General features: G+C 35.8%; 1 protein-coding gene across 3 annotated transcripts in view; it reads left to right on the forward strand.

Annotated features, from left to right (window-relative positions):
* Positions 1-21022, forward strand: part of LOC145329037 (nuclear pore membrane glycoprotein 210-like) — a 70512-nt gene that overhangs the window by 5585 nt on the left and 43905 nt on the right. For all 3 annotated transcript variants that reach the window (XM_080173054.1, XM_080173062.1, XM_080173069.1), the window contains exons 2-4: positions 17770-17867; positions 19742-19836; positions 20192-20236. In XM_080173054.1, coding sequence (XP_080029180.1) covers positions 17770-17867; positions 19742-19836; positions 20192-20236 — 238 coding nt within the window. The remainder of the gene's footprint in view (positions 1-17769; positions 17868-19741; positions 19837-20191; positions 20237-21022) is intronic.

Raw genomic sequence — 21022 nt, forward strand, 5'->3', positions numbered from 1 at the left:
GGTGTTCTGGGAGCCGGGACGATGGCAGACGGTGAAGTCCAGGGCAGCCAGCTCCTCCTGCCAGTGGGCTACCATCCCTGTGGATGCATTGAGTGACTTCATTTGCAGCAAGGCAGAGGAGTCGGTGTTGATCTGGAAGCACAGTGGGATCCAGTGGGACATCCAAAAAATTTAAAATCGACTTTTATCTATCCTAGGAATTAATAATGGCTGTAAGAAGACAGCTAGAAAAGAAATTTTTAAAAAATATTCATTTTTGGCGGATTTATGCCATTTTTAAAAAAGGTAGTGAAAAATTTCTTTTCAGTTTTGATGATTTTCCAGATTTTTTTACACAATTTTTTCAAAGAAACAAAAAATACATTTATGTTCATCTTATGAAAATAATTTTTGATTGAGGTACTTTTCAGATACCTGTACCAATGTCTAATTAAAGAAAAATTTTAAAAAAATATTTTTTTGGTGGTGTAAATTGACATTTTGTGAGAAAATTTCACCAAAAATATTAAGATTTTTAACCCCAAAAAATCAGTTTTCTCCATTTTACCCAAAAACGGCCGGGATGCCCCGGGTTTTGCAATAATAATATTAATATGCAACATGTATTGTGTTTAAAACAGTTTTCATAACCTGGGGCCTCCCGGCCGTTTTTGAGTAATTGAGCATTTTACATTGCATGGTTTGAACAATTTCGTTCTTGTTAATTTGAAATTTTCCCTCGTTAGAGGGGGAAGTGTCATTTTAGAGCCCAAAGTCATCTCTGCAATGTTTTCTAACTTTTTGAGGTGAAACTTTCTTTACCTATGCATTATTTGTCTCCGGCCAACCGTTTCGCCGTTATTTGCCGCCGTAGGTGTGATTTTTAACGATTTTTGCCGTTCTCGCGGTTTTAATGGACATTTAAGGGAACAAGGAGTCCTTAAAAAAAGATGACTTATAAATACTTTTATTTTAGCAATTAAATTTGCTAAATTTCATGTGTTCTGAAAAAAATTGTATTTCTAACTGGTTTTGGTTCAGCAGAAATTCAAATTCTGGGATTAATTATAATATTGCAAAAACATTATATATGCGTCTGAGAGAGAGAGAGAGAAATATACATTTGAGAGAGAATATAATATGAGCAATTATGTTTATATTCTTATACAAACTTTAAATGAAGATAGCTAGACTTAGAATAAAGGTATTAACACAAAATCAAAAGTGTTTTGAAAATTATGTTATTGTTGTTTATATCTGTAAAAAAAAACATTAGAAAACATGCCTTATTAGTGTCCTATTTTACTTATACTGGACCTACCTAAAAATGCCGGGACTCGAACTGGGTGCACCTGACGCTATATTCATGTTCACAAACATTGTTTGCATTGAAGAAATATTTACATAGACGTTTATTTTGTTAAAATATTCCTATCCTAACTAAAGTTATGAAGGTTTATAGATTTTTTAAAAATAGGGTAGCTTCGCTCCTCCAAAACCGCCAGACGTACTTACCAAATGCACATTAGAAGTTAACAGGAGCAAAATTTATGTTATTTTTGAGTTAAAGCAAAAGAAATTACATCATTTCGTCAAATACAAGCTTTTTTATTGATGTTTACTTTTGTCTACCCTTAATGTCCCGTTTTTTGGCAAAAGATCCCACTGTGGGAAGCTGCGGTAGGACAGGATCCCGTGGAATTTCCGGATCCCATACATGATGGCGGCCATCTCTCCCTTCCAGGACGGGTACCAGGTCTCAGGGTCAGTAGTCTTGCACCCCACGGTGGCAATGAGCCTCTCCTTGCCGTCCTGGCACTGGCTGAGGATGGTGGAGATGGCTGTAGTCGGTGGTGAGCTGGAACACGGCTGGCAGGTCGAACCTTGGTGGCAATCGGATCGGGGCCTGGCGAAACTTGTCCTTGAGCTGTACCAGCTGGGCATCCATCTCAGCGGTCCATGTCAGTGCCTTGGCCGTCTTCTGCCAATTCATCTCGTAGGTGAGGTCGGCGTACTCCGGGATGAACAGCTGGTAGTACCCAAAGAACCCCAGGAGCGCCAGCAGGTCCTTGGGTGTGCTGGGGGCTGGCCAGTCTAGGATGTGGTCGATGTAGTCCTCCTGCATGGCTATGCCTTTGCGGCTGAGGGTGTGGCCCAGATAGTCAACCTTGGCTCGGAACAGCTTGGTCTTGGATGGCTTGAGGTGGATTCCTCCCCGACGGTGGGCTTCTAAGACCTCTTGGAGTCTAGCCAGGTGGGCCCAGGTATCATTGAGAAAGGACAGGACATCGACCAGGTAGGACTGGAGATTGGCCGTGCCCAGTGGGTTGAGGACCCTGGCGATGAACCTGGAGTAGACGGAAGGGGCGGTGGCCAGGCCGAAGGGCATCCTTTTCCACTGGTACAAGCCCCTAGGTGTGGTGAAGGCCGTACAGGGCCTGCTATCTTCAGACACTCGGATGGTGTAGTAAGCGGCCACCGCGTCTAAGGCACTGTAGACGTGGTGTCTGCCAGCTTGCTCTACCAGCTGCTGGATCTTGGGCAGAGGGTAGCTGTCTAACTCTAGGCACTTGTTGAGGGCCCGGTAGTCGACAGCCCAACGGGTGCTCCTGTCCTTCTTCTTGATGGGCACCAGGGGGCTGCTCCAGGCCGAGTCAGAGGGCTCTATCACTCCTTCCTTCAGCCAGGTATCCAACTGGCTTTCCAACTCCTGCCGTGGGTTGAGATCGCAAAATTTCTGGCGGATCAGCTGGGTTCCAGGCTTCAATCAGAGCTGCAGCTCTACTACATCTGTGCAGCCTGGGGTAGAGTTCGAGAATACGTCTCTGTACTATGATATCATAGTTTAAACCTCCTTCTTGAGCAGGGGATCCTTGCGTAGGAACTCGTTCTCCTCCAGCTCAAGGTCTGTCCACAGCTGCTGCATGTCTGGGGGTTCAGAAGGTTCTTGGATGGAGTGTAGGCGAGGGGGAGGCTCATCGGAGACCTCCAGGATGTCGGGTTTCACCAGCTCCCCTGCCACGGGGAGGCCGGCGTCCAGCAGGAGAGGCATCTCCCCCTCATTGACCACCAGCACTCGGAACATGTTGGCAGAGCCGGTCCGGTGCGCATACAGGCCTTCTGGGATGACAAGGCACTCCCCAAACCTCTGTTCTGGGGCAGACAGCTGGATGGCGTCTTTAGTGCGGTGCCCCACCAATTCAACGGGTACGGCCATGATGCTGCGCCCCGGAAAGGCCACTTGTTTGGCCGTCCGGAGCTGGGGTGGCTGGCCATTGGCTGGGGTGACAGCATTCAGCTTGTAAGTGGCTGCTAGCATTGGCCAGCCTTGGCTCCAGGGGCGTCCGGCCGCGACTTGACGGGCTCGGCGCTGGGAGTGGCTGAATTCCATGGGTCGAGTGCGGCTCCGAGTGCATCAGGCCACGACTTGACGGGCCTGGTCCCGGACTTAGCTGACCGCGACTTGACGGGTTCAATCCCGGGTGGCTGGATCCCGCAAACCGAGCACGGCTCCGGGGGCATCAGGCCGCGACTTGACGGGCCTGGTCCCGGACTTAGCTGACCGCGACTTGTCTGGCTTGGCCGCTGGGGGCCCCGGGTAGATGGGGCCGGGTGGACACGGCTGGCTGTTGACAAACGTATCTGCGGAGAAGATGGCCTCTGGGGGGCTGGAAATCTCAGGAAACGTCGTTGGCAGTTCCTCTAGGGGCACTGGGGGCACTCCCATGGCTAGCAGGTTGGTCCCCTTGTGGGCGTTCAGAGCTGTACAAACCCAGTGTGTCCCTTTCTTGACTACGCGTAGCTACTCCGGCAGGGGGCCTAACAGCGGCCCCTCGTAGCTTAACTCTCTCTCGGCGGTCTCCCGGTCCACAGGGACACCGCGGAGGGGGATAAACTCCCCACGCACCCACAGACAGGGGGTTTGCATGTCGAAACAAAGCCTAGTTCCGAATTCACGCAAGAAGTACCCCCTAAGTTCAGTGGATGCGAGAGATTCCTGACCACGGTCACGTGATACAGGTGAAGTATGAGAGTATGACTAACTGCCATATACAACTCATGTAACTTCCCAATTACCTGGAGGTGCTGCCCTTCCTCATTAGCAGTCAGGATATGGGTGTTGTCCGGAATCAACATCCTCTGCATGCCCATTGTGTGCATGAGGGACTCAGAAATAACAGCAGACCCTGGTACACGGTTGCCAGAATCAACCATGGCATCAACCTGTACATGCTGGGCAGGGTCGTGAGTAGGGAACCGCACCCTGATATGGCAGGGGAAATGCAAATCCTGGCCATTAGACAGGGGGTTCTCCCGTTCCGCCGGTGTCCGGAGAAACTTCAGCGGCGGTCGGGCTGCAGCTATGGTGCCCTCTCCGACCATAGTGGGCACAGATCTCCAGAAACTGATCTGGGAGTGGTTTACACTTGAGCTTCTGATCACTTGAGCTTTTTAATCACTACACCAACAATCAATACTTTATCACTTGGTTGATAGTTGGGAACACTTATATATATTTATCACACAGAGCTCTAGAAGCTGATTCTTGAAGCGGTGGCGGCAGGAAATGCCCGTCCTGCAAGCGCCGGTAGGTTGTGTCCTGGGCTGGTTCCAGCAACACAGTTGGGTTTAGAAGCAGCGGCGGCAGGGAATACCCGTCCTGCAAGCGCCGTGGGTTCGTATCTGGAGCGATGGCGGCAGGGAAAACCCGTCCTGCAAGCGCCGTGGGTTCGAATCCGGAGTGATGGCAGCAAGGAATGCCCGTCCTGCAAGCGCCGTGGGTTCGAATCTGGAGTGGTGGCGGCAGGGAATACCCGTTCTGCAGCGCCGTGGGTTCTAATCCTGCTGTCCATCGCAGGTGGTAGGACTTACTTGTGTGCTGGAGCTTCCCAGCCACACATTGCCTTCTCAGGGGGACCAGCTACGCAGCTGTCCGTCCCGTAGGTTTGGCCTTGGTGTCCTGGGGCTTGTCCCAGCTACACATGCCAAATTAGACTTGATTCTGTAGCAGTCTGGGCTAATTTATCCAGTCACCGTGGTTGCGCCCCTAGCGCAGCTACCAAGCGGTGCGGGAAACGCCATCAAACTGGCGCTTTTAGCAGGCCAAAGCTGCCTGCAGCAGGCAAGGTGCCTACGTAGTGTGTTCAAATGATGTAAAAGTGGCCTAAAAAGGCCATCTCTCGGGTCAGTTCGCTTCTTGAAGGCTGCTGGAATGCCGATAAAATGTCCCCTTGATTGATAAGGGTCCAATTTCTCGGCCAGGAATGCTTCTTAGGTTGGCGGCTGACTGTCCCCTTACTTGCAAAAGGGTCCAATCAGAGATAGAATCGGCTAGTTTTAGCAGGGCTCGATTGAAACACGCTTACACCAAATTGTGGTAGGGTGAAGCGTTTCAACCCTACAACGCAAGTTCGATTCAAAAGAGCCCCTAGCCTTTAAGGATTCTATCAATAAAGAACTACAAGTAGTTACTGTTAAAGAGATATATTTAAACTGAATACATTTATAATAGGGTTACTAATTTATATACAAGATAGAGGATAAATAGGTTAGGTAGAAAGGGTGCGGGGGAGATGGGGCGGAGCCCCATTCCGGTGGACAGTAGAGTGGTAGGCTTCAGTAAGGGGGAAGGTAGACATCTTCCAGAAAAGGGTAGGTTACTGGGGACTTGAGGTTGAGAGGGGCAGCGCCCCTCCCACTATAAGCGGTGTCCAATTTGACCGCTGCTTCTGATGTGTAGACAATGCCCAGAGGGGGCTGGATAGAATGGTGATAAGCTGGGATTAGCGCCAGGGTGTGATTTGATAAGTCGAAGCATAGCATACTCTGCAAAAGGCTTGTCCGTATGACGCCTACCACAATTACATATAGATTTTAAAAGTTCATCTTTAAGATTTAATGCAAATGTTTTTTTAGGAATATTCTCATTTAAAAGATCTTTTTCATGACAAAAATTATTCCATAGTCTTTGAAATGAAAATAATGAAAACCTTTAAATTTTTTTTAAATTTGGCTATTAGAATTTCTTAGTTGTCTCTGATTTCTTAGCTTATTTCTAATCCATACACCATCAAAAGAATTTGGTAGCCTCCAGCGAATAAAATCATAAAAAAAAAGTAGTTTTGTATATTAATAGGCAAAACATTAATTTTCCTAAACAAAGGTGGCGTATGACTGTTATAAGCGGATTTGTGGATAATTCTAATAGCTTTTTTTTGTAGAACTGCTATAGGCTTAATAAATGATTCTAAACCACAGCTCCATGCTGGCAAGCAATACAATAAATGACTATTTATAAAAGAGTGGAATAGTGTTACTAAGGATTTTTCACATAATATATATGTTTAACTCTATTGATTAAAAACAGACTTCTAATATTTTTTCCTTAAATATTCGATATGGTATTTAAAGTTAGGTTAAGAGTCAATAAACACACCCAAAAATTTAATTGCAGGAATTTCACTCTGTTGGTTGATATAACCCAAATATCTAATTTTATCTGTATCATTCTCATTTTCATTATTAAAATATAATTTAATTTTAATTTGTTCCCAAGTTATGGAATCCTCCCTTTTATTAAAGATCATAAATTTAGTTTTAGTTGGATTAAGAGACATTTCATTGCAACGAAACCAATCACAGATATTTTTAAGTTCAATGTTGAGTATTTCAATTATCGCATCCAAATCTTTTCCTGATATAAAAAAATTACTGTCATCTGCAAAGAGTAGTGTCATTAAGCTAGTACAATTTTAATATCATTGATATAAACTAGAAACAAAATTGGACCCAAAATACTTCCCTGTGGGACACCCTTGCTGATTCCTAATAAATCACTTTTTTCGCCATTTGTATAAACAAACTGATTTCTATTACTTAAATAGTTTTTAAATCATTCTAATTCTAAGCCATGAATACCAATTTTTTAAAGTTTTTTTTAATAATATTGTATGCGAAATTGTATCAAAACATTTAGCAAGATCACATAATACCCCAATAGTAATTAAATTTTCATTTTTTGCTTGTCCTAGATAATTCAATAGGTGAATCATAGGATGTAGTGTAGATTTTTTGGCTTGAAATCCATATTGATGTTCATAGATAATTTGATTAAATTCAAGATATCTTGTGAGTTGTTCAGATACAATTTTTTCTAACAATTTTGAAAAAATAGGTAGCAAACTTATTGGACGATAATTGCCAGGGTTACATTTATCCATTTTAGAGCTGTTACTATATCTAAAAATTGGCAAAACTTTAGCAATTTTTAATTGTGATTGGTTAATAATGTGAACAAGAGGTACGGTAATATTATTTATAATTTGTTTAAATAAACAATTTGATAATCCAAACATGTCAGAGCTCTTTTTATTTTCCATTTTTTTCACTAAATTAAAAAGAACATGAATATTTATCTCTCTTAGCTTAAATACACTGTCTGTATCAGGAATAAAGTCGCACGGATTAAGTGGGGAAGGGTTAATTTGGCTGGCAATTTCATCAGCAATTAAAGTAAAATAAGTATTAAATTTGTTAGAAATATCATGATTATTACTGGTAAGATGTATCATTAACTATTATTTCATCTATACAAGATGTCTTGTCATTTGATTTTGAGATTACTTGTCTTAAAGTTTGCCAGGTTTTTCTTAGATTTTCTTTATTTTGATTGAGTTGTTCCCTATAAAAAATTTTCTTTGCATCTTTTATTGCATTATTGTATATGTCCCTATATGTTTTATATGCAATGTTATTTTCTGGTGTTTTATTTTATGAATAAATTGACCCCAGCTCAATTTTTTTCGCCTAGAAATCATAAATCCCTCTATTTTATGAATATTTTTATTAAATTTAACTTCTTTGATGGGAAAATGTAAATTAAAAGCACAATCAAATATTTCATGAAAATTTTTAAAACTAATTTGCGGGTTTATAACATTCAGAACATTACCCCAGTTGTTCGTGTTTAACATTGCATTAAATTGATTATTTTTTTTACTTGTTATATCCCTGCTGATAAATGTTTTAGGCTTTTCTGTTTTTTGGGTTTGAGAACTAACATGAAAAATAGGAAAATGATCTGAAATTGAGTTCAGAATAACGCCAGATTCCAATGTACAATGATCAATCAATGTACAGCAAGTGTAACTCTAGTTGGTTTATTAATTAAAGGCAAAAATCCGTTACATAAAGTGTTCTCTATAAAATCATTTGTTTTTACATGAGACTCAAATTTATGGAGATCTAAATTCAAGTCAGACATGATATAAGAGTCACCTTTATAAGATGACATTGCTGCTTGTAAATTTGATATTTTATCAATAAAATATTCCATTTGATCATTAGAACTCATGCCTCGTACTGGAGAATTAGGACGATAGACACAACTAATTATATTGCTTTTTTTCTGTTCAGTAATAACTTTCAATGTTAAAGATTCAAAAAGATTTTCTTCAAAATATAATAAATCATCAATTACAGAAAACCTGTGTTTTTTATGAATATAGATTCCCCCTCCCTTCCCCTTTTTTCTAGATGAGAAGACAAAATTATAATTTTCTAGTTTATAGAGATCTTCAAAATAAATGTTGTTTTGAAGAAGAAAATTGATATATTCTTTAAATTCATCAAATTTCGAGGGTAAGGAACTAAGATTTCAGCTTAAGAGTTTTATCTTCTTGCAATTCTTAAATTTATTAATGAGTTGTGTTTTGTCAAAATAGGAACATTTTAAATCTATACTAAGATATGGGCTTTCAATTTTGTTTTGATTTGCACTATTTAATTTGTCAGCAAAACATTTATTTAGATAATTAATAAATGTTAAAAGAAGTTATATCAACTTTTTTTTTTATAGCTAGCCGGTCCTTTTAGTAAGTAGTAGATGTAAAATTTTTCATAGAATTCAGATATGCAATCGGTTTTTTTGTAGACCTCTTATTTTTTAAGTAATTTAAGTTTTTTTTAAAAAAAATTAAGTCGATTTTAAGGTACTAAAATGCAACAAAAAAAGAAAGAAAATGGCCATTATGAACAAAAATAGTAAGATCTTTAATTTGACACCTTTCTTTTTCAATTCTGTCAGGTAATTATTGAAAAAATCGATTTTTTTAAACCCACGAGAATAAAAACTTTGAACTCAATTTTATCATTTCACAAGTAAAAAAATATGGGTTCATATATACCTTTAGAATCAGAAAAATATTACGAATCCATTGTAAGCAAAATTGAAAAAAAAAGTTTACAATATAGTATATAAACTACAATAAAAGGAATTATATGAAAATATCATATTATATTGTACAGGCAACGTCTTAACTTTTGAATTGAGTATAAAAATGGGAAGGGGGTATAGAGGGGGTAAAGAGGGGGTAAAAAAGGGAAGACGATAGTGTTGCCAGAACAAAAAATACAATTGGCTATTTTTAATTTTTTTTATTTTTTTACTTTTTTTCAATTTTGCTTACAATGGATTTGTAATATTTTTCTGATTCTAAAGGTATATATGAACCCATGTTTTTTATGTCTGTTTGAGAAAATATTTAGGTCTAAAGTTTTTATAAAACCGAGGTTAAAAAATAGATTTTTTCAATAATTACTCAACAGAATTTTAAAAGTAAGGTGTCAAATTAAAGATCTTACTATTTTTGTTCTTACTGGCTATTTTCTTCTTTTATTTTGTTGCGTTTTAGTACCTTAAAACCGACTTAATTTTTTTTTTTTAAACTTAAATTACTTAAAAAATAAGAGGTCTACAAAAAAACCGATTGCATATCTGAATTCTATGAAAAATTTTACATCTACTACTTACTAAAAGAACCGGCTAGCTATAAAAAAAAAGTTGATACACCTTCTTTAAAGAAAAAAAAAGCATCTAAAACATGTTGTAAAATTTTTTGTGTGAGAAAACTCATATGGAATTTTATTAAGGAAGGGAAAGAGGGAGGGGCTGGGAATATTTTAACTTCTTCTTGAAATAAGATATTTATGAAATAAATTTTCTAATAAAAGAATAAATAAAATAAAATTTAAGAAAGATATGAAATAACACTTACCAATCTCTTTGTATCTTAATAATTTTTAAGCACTTTGTATCAATTCATTAATATTGATCATCCCCCAACCGAAAAATTTGCGAATTTTTCGCCAACTTTCACAAATAAATTGCGAAAAAATGGCGAATTCGCAAAATATTTGCGAAAAAATTTGTTTGCGAAAGTTTGCAAAATCGCATATATTTTGAAACCTTGCGAAATAGCCAACTAACAGGCCAAAAAAATATTTACGAAAATGTGCTTTTTTTTGCGAATAATTTTCATTGCTAAAATATGCGAAATCGCAAAAATAAAGCTAAGATAAATGTTTCAAAATCGCACTAAATCTCAAAATGTGCTAATACTTGCTAATTCACATTAAAAATAAAGAAACAAAACCTTGTGAATTAGCTATCTTGGTAATAATTGCTAATAATTGCGATTTAGCAATAATGAAATTAATTCTCCATGTTGCTAATTAGCAAGTTCTAGCATATTTTGAGATTTAGTACGATTTAGCAACTTTTATCTTAGCTTTATATTTGCTATTCTGTATACTTTAGCAAATCAAAAAAATCTCCCAAAAAAAGCGTTTTTGCACATTTTTGCAAATTTTTTTTTAAAGAAGTTGTATCAACTTTTTTGCTTTTTATTTAAGATAGCTAGCCGGTCCTTTTAGTAAGTAGTAGATGTAAAATTTTTCATAGAATTCAGATATGCAATCGGTTTTTTTGTAGACCTCTTATTTTTTAAGTAATTTAAGTTTTAAAAAAAAATAATTAAGCCGGTTTTAAGGTACTAAAACGCAACAAAATAAAAGAAGAAAATGGCCAGTATGAACAAAAATAGTAAGATCTTTAATTTGACACCTTACTTTTAAAATTCTGTTGAGTAATTATTGAAAAAATCTATTTTTTTAACCTCGGTTTAATAAAAACTTTAGACCTAAATATTTTCTCAAACAGACATAAAAAACATGGGTTCATATATACCTTTAGAATCAGAAAAATATTACGAATCCATTCTAAGCGAAATTGAAAAAGTTTTAAAAAATTGTAATAAAAAATAAAAAAAATAAAAAGTTTATTTTAAGAATTGTAACTACTAAACTAGCCAATCACAAATCGCGAAAATTGACGAATCACGAAGCTTAACCTATAAAGTTAACCAATAGAATTCCAAAAAAAACAGGAGAACGTTCATACAATATATACAATAGATACTGCAATAAATATAGTGATATTACAGAACATGTAAAGAATGAAAAATTATGAACAAATATGCATCGGTCTGTTTATAAACTTCAAAACAATGCAGTTAAAAATACATTATTGTTTCTTGTGTTTAAAAAATATCTGCTACATTGCATTGTCTTTTGTTTAGGTTTAGTTCAGGTTTTATTCAAGCTAACCCTTTAAAGCCGAAAATTATGATTCTTAAAATAAACTTATATTTTTTATTTTAGTTTTATAAAAGTTTTTCAATTTTGCTTAGAATGAATTCGTATTATTTTTCTCATTCTAAAAGTATATATGAACACATACTTTTTATGCCTATGAGAGGATATTTTTAATTTCAAAGTTTTGATTAATCCGAGGTTAACAAAATAGATTTTTTCAATAATTACTTAACAGAATTTTAAAAGTAAGGTGTCAAATTAAAGATCTTACTATTTTTGTTCATACTGGCCATTTTCTTCTTTTGTTTTGTTGCGTTTTAGTACCTTAAAACCGACTTAATTTTTTTTTTTAAAAACTTAAATTACTTAAAAAATAAGAGGTCTACAAAAAAACCGATTGCATATCTGAATTCTATGAAAAATTTTACATCTACTACTTACTAAAAGGACCGGCTAGCTATGTTAAATAAAAAGCAAAAAAGTTGATACAACTTCTTTGTAATCTTGCTAATCAGCAAGTTTCAGCACAATTTGAGATTTAGTGCGATTTAGCAACTTTTATCTTAGCTTTATATTTGCTATTCTGTATACTTTAGCAAATCAAAAAATTCTCCCAAAAAAAGCGTTTTCGCACATTTTTGCAAATTTTTTTTATAAATTTGTAATCTTGCTAATTAGCAAGTTTCAGCACATTTTGAGATTTAGTGCGATTTTGCAACTTTTATCTTAGCTTTATATTTGCTATTCTGTATACTTTAGCAAATCAAAAAATTCTCGCCTAAAAAAAGTGTTTTCGCACATTTTTGCCAAATATTTATAAATTCTCTATCTTGCTAATTAGCAAGTTTTAGGTTATTTTGAGATTTAGTGCAAATTTACAACTTTTATCTTAGCTTTATATTTGCTAAAAAAGTAAAACATAAAACAAAAATGCAAGAAAAACTCTAATTGTTTTGTAATATGTTAGTTGTATAGGGTGAGAAAAAAACCACAATCGTGGCTAAACACGTAGCGCATCCGCTTGTCGCCGGGGAGGTGATAGGTTAGAATCTCGGCCAACACCGCGTCATGACTAAAGAAGTTAAAAATGATTCCATCCATGGGGGGGGGGGGGTTGTAGACCCCACTATTTTAATTTTAGTTTTAAAAAGATTTTTTTTTTGTGGGGGGGGTGGTATTTTTCATTTTTGGGGGGGTTAGGGTGTCCCACCCCCCAAGAAAATAGTTATAAACCTTCACGGGACCTATGAGAAGCTACCCTGTAAAGGAGAACCCAATCGAGATCCTTCGCTACAAACAGACAGATAAACAGACAGACAGACAGACAGACAGACAAACAGACAAACAGACAAACAGACAAACAGACAAACAGACAAACAGACAAACAGACAAACAGACAAACAGACAAACAGACAAACAGACAAACAGACAAACAGACAAACAGACAAACAGACAAACAGACAAACAGACAAACAGACAAACAGACAAACAGACAGACAGACAGACATCATTCTACTTTGCATTATAGATTAATTAGTTCAAAGATGAAAACGCACGAGCTGTGTCAGTCATATATGCCCTACACAAATAGCACGTAACCTGAGGTGCATGCAAGAGCATGTGAGTGGTCAAACTGGACACGTAAAAAACAGGGAGGGATTGGGGATTGGAATATAAAATATACTGTTACCCAAATTTTATAAAACCTTTTCATATTTTGGTAGCCTTTAGATGTTGAATACTTTTCTTAAATTTTGAATGGTGAGTACAAGCAGGTATTGTCTAAACTTTTCCACCACTTTTTTAATTTGATTTCAAGCAAAGCAAAGTTGAATTTAATTATATTTCCAGTCTGGCTTCGAAACTGATTAATATCCGCTGGATAAGAACCGGAATATATAATTATAATATTAAAACCAGTTCTGTTAGCCCAGGCCTTCGGAATCTCAGAGCTAATTAGACTGGTTTTAAACTTTGTACATTTTAATTTCCACGGAAAGCTGTTTATACTACCATGTAACGAAACGATAAGAAGATAATGCCAAATGTACTTTTCCTTTTTTTATAACATTTTTTACATATCCGAGAAATTAAAAAGAAATTCTAATCCCAAGAAGTAAAATATTAAAAGTAGTGAGAGATAGATGTTAAAAATGATAGGTAGATCAGACAAATAAAAGGATAGATAGATGTATATAAGAGTAAACTGTTTCATGAAAAAAATAAAAAAAAATAATGAACTAGCCCATAGATTGTAAATTTTATACCTTAAATATGATTATGTATTTGTTTTCCTTACAAATCTATATAAAAAAGTAACAGGATGCGTGTCTGACTTTCTGTTTGTACCAAAGGATCTTGTTGACCAACGGACTGATATGATTATCCAGTACAAGAAAGCTGCGCTAATAACTAGGGGCGAAGCAACCTTAAATTGTAATATAGATTGAAGTAAAAACAAGGATGACAACATCCATAAAAGCGAAGCTCTGAAACGGTAGGACAAACGGACATTAACACTTGTATAATGTCAGAACTGAATAATCAGAATGCGAATGTATAAGAGTCAAAGCAAAATTGTAAGTAAAGTTGTTGAAAAACTGCTTGATACAGGATAATGATTATGGACATACTTACATTTTTAGGACTTGATTATAGAGTTACTTCGCTTATAATATTGTACTTTGTTGTCCCAGGAATCAGTATACCAAAAATCAGACCAATCGGATAATTAGGTCACATACAAATTTGTTGTTAAAAATGTAAAAAAAATCAACATGTTTAAAATTGACGTACGGACATTCTGGAAATGATTATAGAGTTGCTACGCTTTCTAACTCGTACCTAACTATTACAGGAATCACCATGCAAAATTTGAAATCTATAGAACAATTCTAACATGCCTAAATTAACGAAAAAAGCTATTTAAAAAAGTAAAAAAATCAACATGTTTAAAATGGACGTACGGACATTTTGGTAATGGTTATAGAGTTGCTACGCTTTCTAAATCGCACTGACTATTACAGGAATCACCATGCAAAATTTGAAATCGATAGGACAATTCTAACATGTCTAAATTAACGAAAAAAGCTATCCGTGACGGACGGACGGACGGACGTACGGACGGACCGACCCTAATTATAGAAAAGCTTCGCTTTTAAAAATAGATAGTTTAGCACTGTAGCTTTATTAAGCGTGTGTATGTAATGTTGTATGTTCTGCATATTTCAATTTAAACACATAAGGCCAAAGATACAATATCCCAAAAATCTTTTGTCAAAGTCTACTCTACACCTAGCGCTGGCGATTTCTATTTTCACAGGTATAAAATGCATGATTTTAGAAAACTGACTTGCGCTAGGTGTAGAATAAACTTTGACGAAAGATTTTTGGGATAATATATCTTTGTCCTTATGTGTTTAAACTTAAATATGCAGAAGAGCTTAAAACCTGCACATTGCTGAGATATTATTAAAACCGCCGTGCTACCGTTATCTGTTGATATTTTACATGCCTGGCGCTAGGTCGCCAGTAGAGATAGAGAGCTGAAATTTTGTACATGTATTTCTAGGCACTTTTTAGGTTAGCAGAAGACTAAAATTCGAAAAAGTGTATTTTCATGAAAAGGTCTAATGCACACCAATATAACTGGCTTTCTGTAGCAAAGTTCACAAATATCTACATATCTTGTATGTATTACCAATTGGTTAGCACAGGTCTCCTTAACAAAACCTTAGATTTAAAAAAATCTCCAAAGAAACGGACAACGGGGCCTTCAAATAGGGCACAGTGGTGGTTAGAATCCGTTGGAGATTAAATCTTAGCTGCTCCTTCTTGCCAGATATTGCAATTTGAAGTTTTGCGGTAAAAATGCCTAAAATTACAAGAATTCCAAGGATATATGCATACATGAACACCTTAATTCATCAAATAAAAAGGTGAGTTTAACATTTGAGGAGTTTAGATGTCTCTGCATATGTAAACTACACAGTCCCTCCCCATTTAGATAATTTTAAAACTTTTAAAAAATTATTTTAACAAGAGTAATGAAAAAGGTACAATGTCTAGTTTATAACTTTAAGCTAGAAGCTGTTACCCTGGAACCAGTAGAAAAAACCTCAGTTCAAGTTTACATGTAGCTAAAGTTAGTTTTTAAAATACTCACAACCCCCTCCCCCCCTTTAACCCCACCCCTTACAGCCCATAAATTTAAGGGGGAAGGGGTCGGGGGGGGGGGGGGCAAAGTAATAGTATTATGTTTTACTCAAAACTACTTGAAGTATTGTGAGAAAAATTTGTATGTAAGATTCTTAGGCCCCAAGTTTCTGGAAATATTGTTGACTACCCCCAATCCCCCCCCCCCCCCTCCTAATGAAATCTAATAGGAAGGGGGTGAAGGGGCAGAGTTCGTTAGATATCACTAAAGAAATATATAAGCTTTAGTACATAAACTTTAGTAGGCATCAAAATCTCTTACAAATATTGCTGCAACCAACCCCCTCTATCTGTTGGAAATAGTGGCATAGGTAAATAATATTGTGCATCATTTAGAAACCTCTAGAGATATTCAGGGTTATAATTTTAACTTATATAGGCCCATATTTACTTTTTAAATATCTATTCCAACTACAACCCTAATATCTATTCCAAATACAATTATTTTGCTGCATAATCTCCTCCAACCTATTGGACTAATAAAAGAAATATTGTCAACCCTTTGCTCCTTCCCCAAACATTGAATAGGTAATACATATAGAGCAATTTGGAAATCTAAAAGCTTTATTCCAAAGTTTGCTCCTTAATGCTTTAGCGGTTCCTGAGTAAAACACAGGTGGTGAGATTTTATGGAGGGTAGCTTAAAAGTAAGGGGGAGGGCAAGCAATAATTTAATATTATTTTTATGGGGGTGGAGGAAATTGTGCAGCAATATAATTTTTCTGGATGGGGTTGGTTGAAGTTGGGGAAAGGTTCTCAATATTTGTTCAAGTATGAAGTAATTATGGACCTACTAAAATTTAAATCAAAAAGGGTATTGCTATACTTGCTTCTATTACTTAATTGGAGGGGGGGGGGGGAGATTGTAAAGCAATATGGAGGGAAGGGGGGCTTGGAGGGGGGGTTAAAGCAAATTTTGTAAAAGTTGCTTTTGACCTACCAAAGCATATCTCAAAGGTTTGCTTTGCTGCTATAATTATAGCGGTTTCTTAGTAACACAACAGAGTAGTACTCTTTCAGCTGCAACCCTCCCCCCTTTCTCTCTTTGCAAAATGTTATGTTTTTGATTTATGAGGGGAGGGGAAGAGGTCAGCAATATATGTAACTGTGCTTTGGGTCCTACAACAATACAAATCCAAAAGCTTATATATATATCTAATAGTTTTTTAAAACACATTAGAATGATCTTTTGCCACCCCCCCACCACCTCCATTAGGTTAGGACAAAGGGGAGGGGGGGGGGGGTAGAAGGTGGTCAACATAATTTCTACAAACTTTTGGCCTAAAAACCTTACATAAAAATTTTTCCCACTATACTTCAATTAGTTTTTAAGAAACATAATAGCATTACTATGCTTCCCCCCTCCCTCCACCCTAAAGTTTGTAGGTTGTAAGAGTATAGGGGGGGGGGGGGGGGAGCAATATTACTAAAAGTAACTTGGGCCATATGTAAACTTAAACTGAAGTTTTTTCTTCTGGTTCCAGGGTAACAGCCTTTAGGATAAGTTTTAAATTGGACAAACCTCTTTAAGCTTATAGTACCTTATTCATTACTCTTATTGAAGTTAATAGTAGTAAAAATTGTTTTAAATGGGGATGTAGTGTGTAGTTTACATATGAAAAGATATCTTAACTCTTCAAATGTTAAACTCACCCTTCTTATTTGATGAATTAAGGTGTTCATGTATGCATATATCCTAGGAATCCTTGCAATTTTAGGCATTTTTACCACAAAACTTCAAATTGAAATATCTGGCAAGAAGGAGCAGCTAAGATTTAATCTCAAACGGATTCTGACCACCACTGTACCCTATTTGAAGGCCCCGTTGTCCGTTTCTTTGGAGATTTTTTTTAATCTAAGGTTTTGTTAAGGAGACCTGTGTTAGATTTGCAAATTTTTAAAATTATCCTATAAAACAATCATTAGTCTAGAGTTCCTATCTATTTTAATAAAATAGCTTAAACATTAAGGGTGTAGTTTCAAAAAAACAGATTATGAGGGACACCCTGTACGTATAGTTGCATCCATAGTCAATCTTGTATAACATCCTTTAATCAGATTGTCGTCTGCATCAGGAATTATCATAAAAAAAATCAAATATTCTCCAACACTAGGGATATACAATTAATTTTTGTAAACTAGGATGTTGAAGACCAGGAAGCTATTTATCTGCCATTAATTGAATCTCAAGATGTCCATTTTAGTCTGGAAATTCCTAACTCTCGCCCAGGATGCTACAGGTATATTGGTATTAACGATTAATTTGTGATAACTGGGATGTATCAAAAATATACTCTCAACACCTGTAGAATAAAGTGTTTTACCTTTTTTTATGTTTTTTTATAATTTGGCCACAACTTGGTCAAAAATGCTCACAAATCAGACCTTTTTCGACAGAAGATACTCAAATGGCACCTTTACAAGCCCAATCAATCAGTTTTAAGATATCTTTATATTTCAAGGAAAATAGATGAAAATACTAAAAAACGGCAAATTTGGGTGTTACCTTTTATATGCTCAGATACCATAAAATCAACAGAAAAAATAATTATTTTTACTTTTCTGTCATTTTTAAAGTATGATTCTGTTAAATTGGCTATTCTTGAAGGGATTTATGCATTGATTATACTGAAACATAATATTGTGCAGAAATTAATGTATTTTAAAGAAAGAAAATTTTGAAAATAAGAAATTCGACCTCTATCACTTTAGAGGACAGCTGCTTAAAATTCAGTATATAGCTTCCTTTCTTATTGAAAAGAACTAATGACAAGAAAATAAAGAAATATCAATATCTGAATATCGTTAAAAACACGTAAACTTCGTAGAATGCTTTGTTTTTGTCAAAATGATAATAATTAATTGTACATATAAGATTTTCTTTTTAAAATCATTTTCTTTATAATTCTTTAAAAAGTTAATATCTTTGTAATAATTGTGTGGTAGCGGCCGGAGTTTTCAGCCGCTTCCCGAGTCCGGGTATTACGGCGGTGTGAACAGACATGGACAAGTGTAGTTATAGAGAAGCACAGCTTCTCTATATATCACCAAATAACAAATAGAATATAATTTGAGATGTTGATTTATTCAGAGCTCACAAAGTACTAATACAACAAAATGGTCAATGCATAGATTGGAATAACTAATACTAAAAATCAGAGGTTAAAGATATACATACAACAATCATAATGGGCAATCTTTATCCCCTATCCCTGAGAGGGGTGGGCAGAAGCAAGATAAATCAGATTAAACACAATAGGGTTGTCAAACTATAAATACTTTAATACAAGGGGGGTTCAAATGGCCCCACCTCCTACTTAGGGGAGATCTCTCGGACTGCCCGCAAATTGGAAGCGAAGTTACTATACAATTATGGGCTTCTGGGTGGCGAATACCACAATTGGCCATATTTAAAAATTAAAAAGATTACGCCCATTTATAAAGTGTTTCAGCACCCGAGGGGGGCATTGGATGACTTTTAAACAAAAGTTAGTTTATATCTATAATAGCTTTAGACCAAAATATCTGCATGGTTAGCATGGTGCCTTAGAAATCTATGAATAGGTGAATTTTTAGGCCCACAGTTTGTGCCCACAGAGAGCTAGGTTGGGGGAGGGGGGGCGGGCCTGGTGTGTTACTTGTTACCCATGCCTCTGATATCTCAAAAATCTGTTCTAATTTTGCTATGATATGTTAAAATTGAATCTTGTCAGTTTGACTAAAAATTAGCACTTGATGAATTTGTTAACGATATTCAGGTATCATTTTTTTCCCATAAATTTTCTTGTCAATATTCTTTTCCTAAGGAAAGTAAGCTATGTAGTAAATATTAGAGTTCTACTCCAGTTTTAAAGTCTCAGAGCACACATCTTTATAGAACAGAATACCCCCTTTGTGTATTGAACTTCCCATTATTAATTATTGGTATTGTTTACAAAAATGCAAATTTAATACCCAAAAGATATCATTTAAAAGTGTGTTTAATTTTTTAGAGATCCTATGGAAAATATACAAAATTGATTAAATTAAGATATTTTACAAAAAAAAATCAATAGGAAACCCGTAGCTGCACCCCAAATTTATTTCTATAAATGTATATTTATTTTTTTTAAAGGTGGACAACAGAAGAAGACACAGTGATTGGATTAGATCCTGTAATTACTGACTATTCAAGGCAATGTGGTAGGCAGCTTGAAGCTACTATTTTACAGGAATGAAAATTTATCTAATAAATTGCTGTAACTATCTCGCTCTTTAGATAACAGACACCAGCCGATCTATATTAAATACATAAATATGTATAAAGGGTGTTCAAAAATCACTTACATTTTCAATATTGTCCTAAAGTTTAAGTCCAAAAGGTTTAGAAAATTAAATATTCATTTTCAAATAATGGCAATGAAAATCACGAATAATTAATAATGTTTTTTGTTAGAACACTTAAAATGATTCTATGATAGTAGAAAAAAATTATTTTTTAAACTAAAGCATATGATATTTAAGCTTTTGATTAGGTAGTTTCAGAAAGGAACAAAATAATTTCTAAAGATAAAACACATGATTTAGGGAACTATTCCACCTAAAAAAGAATATTTTGTGAATTTAACAGGTTATTAGTTTAATAGCAAAGCTAATCTTTAAGTATTTTTTGTCTGTTTGTTGGTAATGATAAGATCGTTGTGGCAGACAAGACAGAGGCTTTAGGGATAAGCAATCTTACTGCATAACACTCTCATAACAGAGAACCACAGGATACAAGTCTCAGTGTGTTCGGGGAGTCCAGCAACAATTTTTAACTTATGTAGCATCTCAAAGAAACAAGAATGACAACAGTAAGAAGCGAAGCTTAAAAATTATGGATGGACATCCGGAATGAACTATAGAGCAGTATAATACAAAATAAAAACAAAATAAGTCATGAAACCTTTAATAATTTATAGTGTGGAAATCTAGGAATCGATCAAGCACCACAACCAATAAGTAAATCTTAATGAAACTTTGTGGAAATATGTAAAATGTAAACTTAATCAATCCCTGAAAATATCAGCTATCTATCTGGACTAGGAGCTGAAAAAAAACTTTAAAAACTAGGAATCGATCTAGCACCCCAACCAAATAATATGATATTATTGGGGCTATAGCACTTACACATCCAGCAAATTTACAGTTGATGTATTTTTGGCAAAATGTTTTGTTCCTTTTTCTCATGTCCAAAATGCATCTGACACTGGCATTTACGCATACATACTTTTTCAATTATATGTCATAAATACATCCCACACTGGCAAATATACATCTAGATTAATTTATAAGAATATTTATCTATAAAACAAAGTAGCTTGATGTCTGTCTGTCTGTCGGTCCGTCCGTCCGTCTGAAGCTTAAGATCTAGGTA

The sequence above is a fragment of the Acartia tonsa genome, chromosome 1 (genome assembly GCF_053477335.1).
Source record: "Acartia tonsa isolate MP-2025a chromosome 1, ASM5347733v1, whole genome shotgun sequence".
Classification (NCBI taxonomy): Eukaryota; Metazoa; Arthropoda; class Copepoda; order Calanoida; family Acartiidae; genus Acartia; species Acartia tonsa.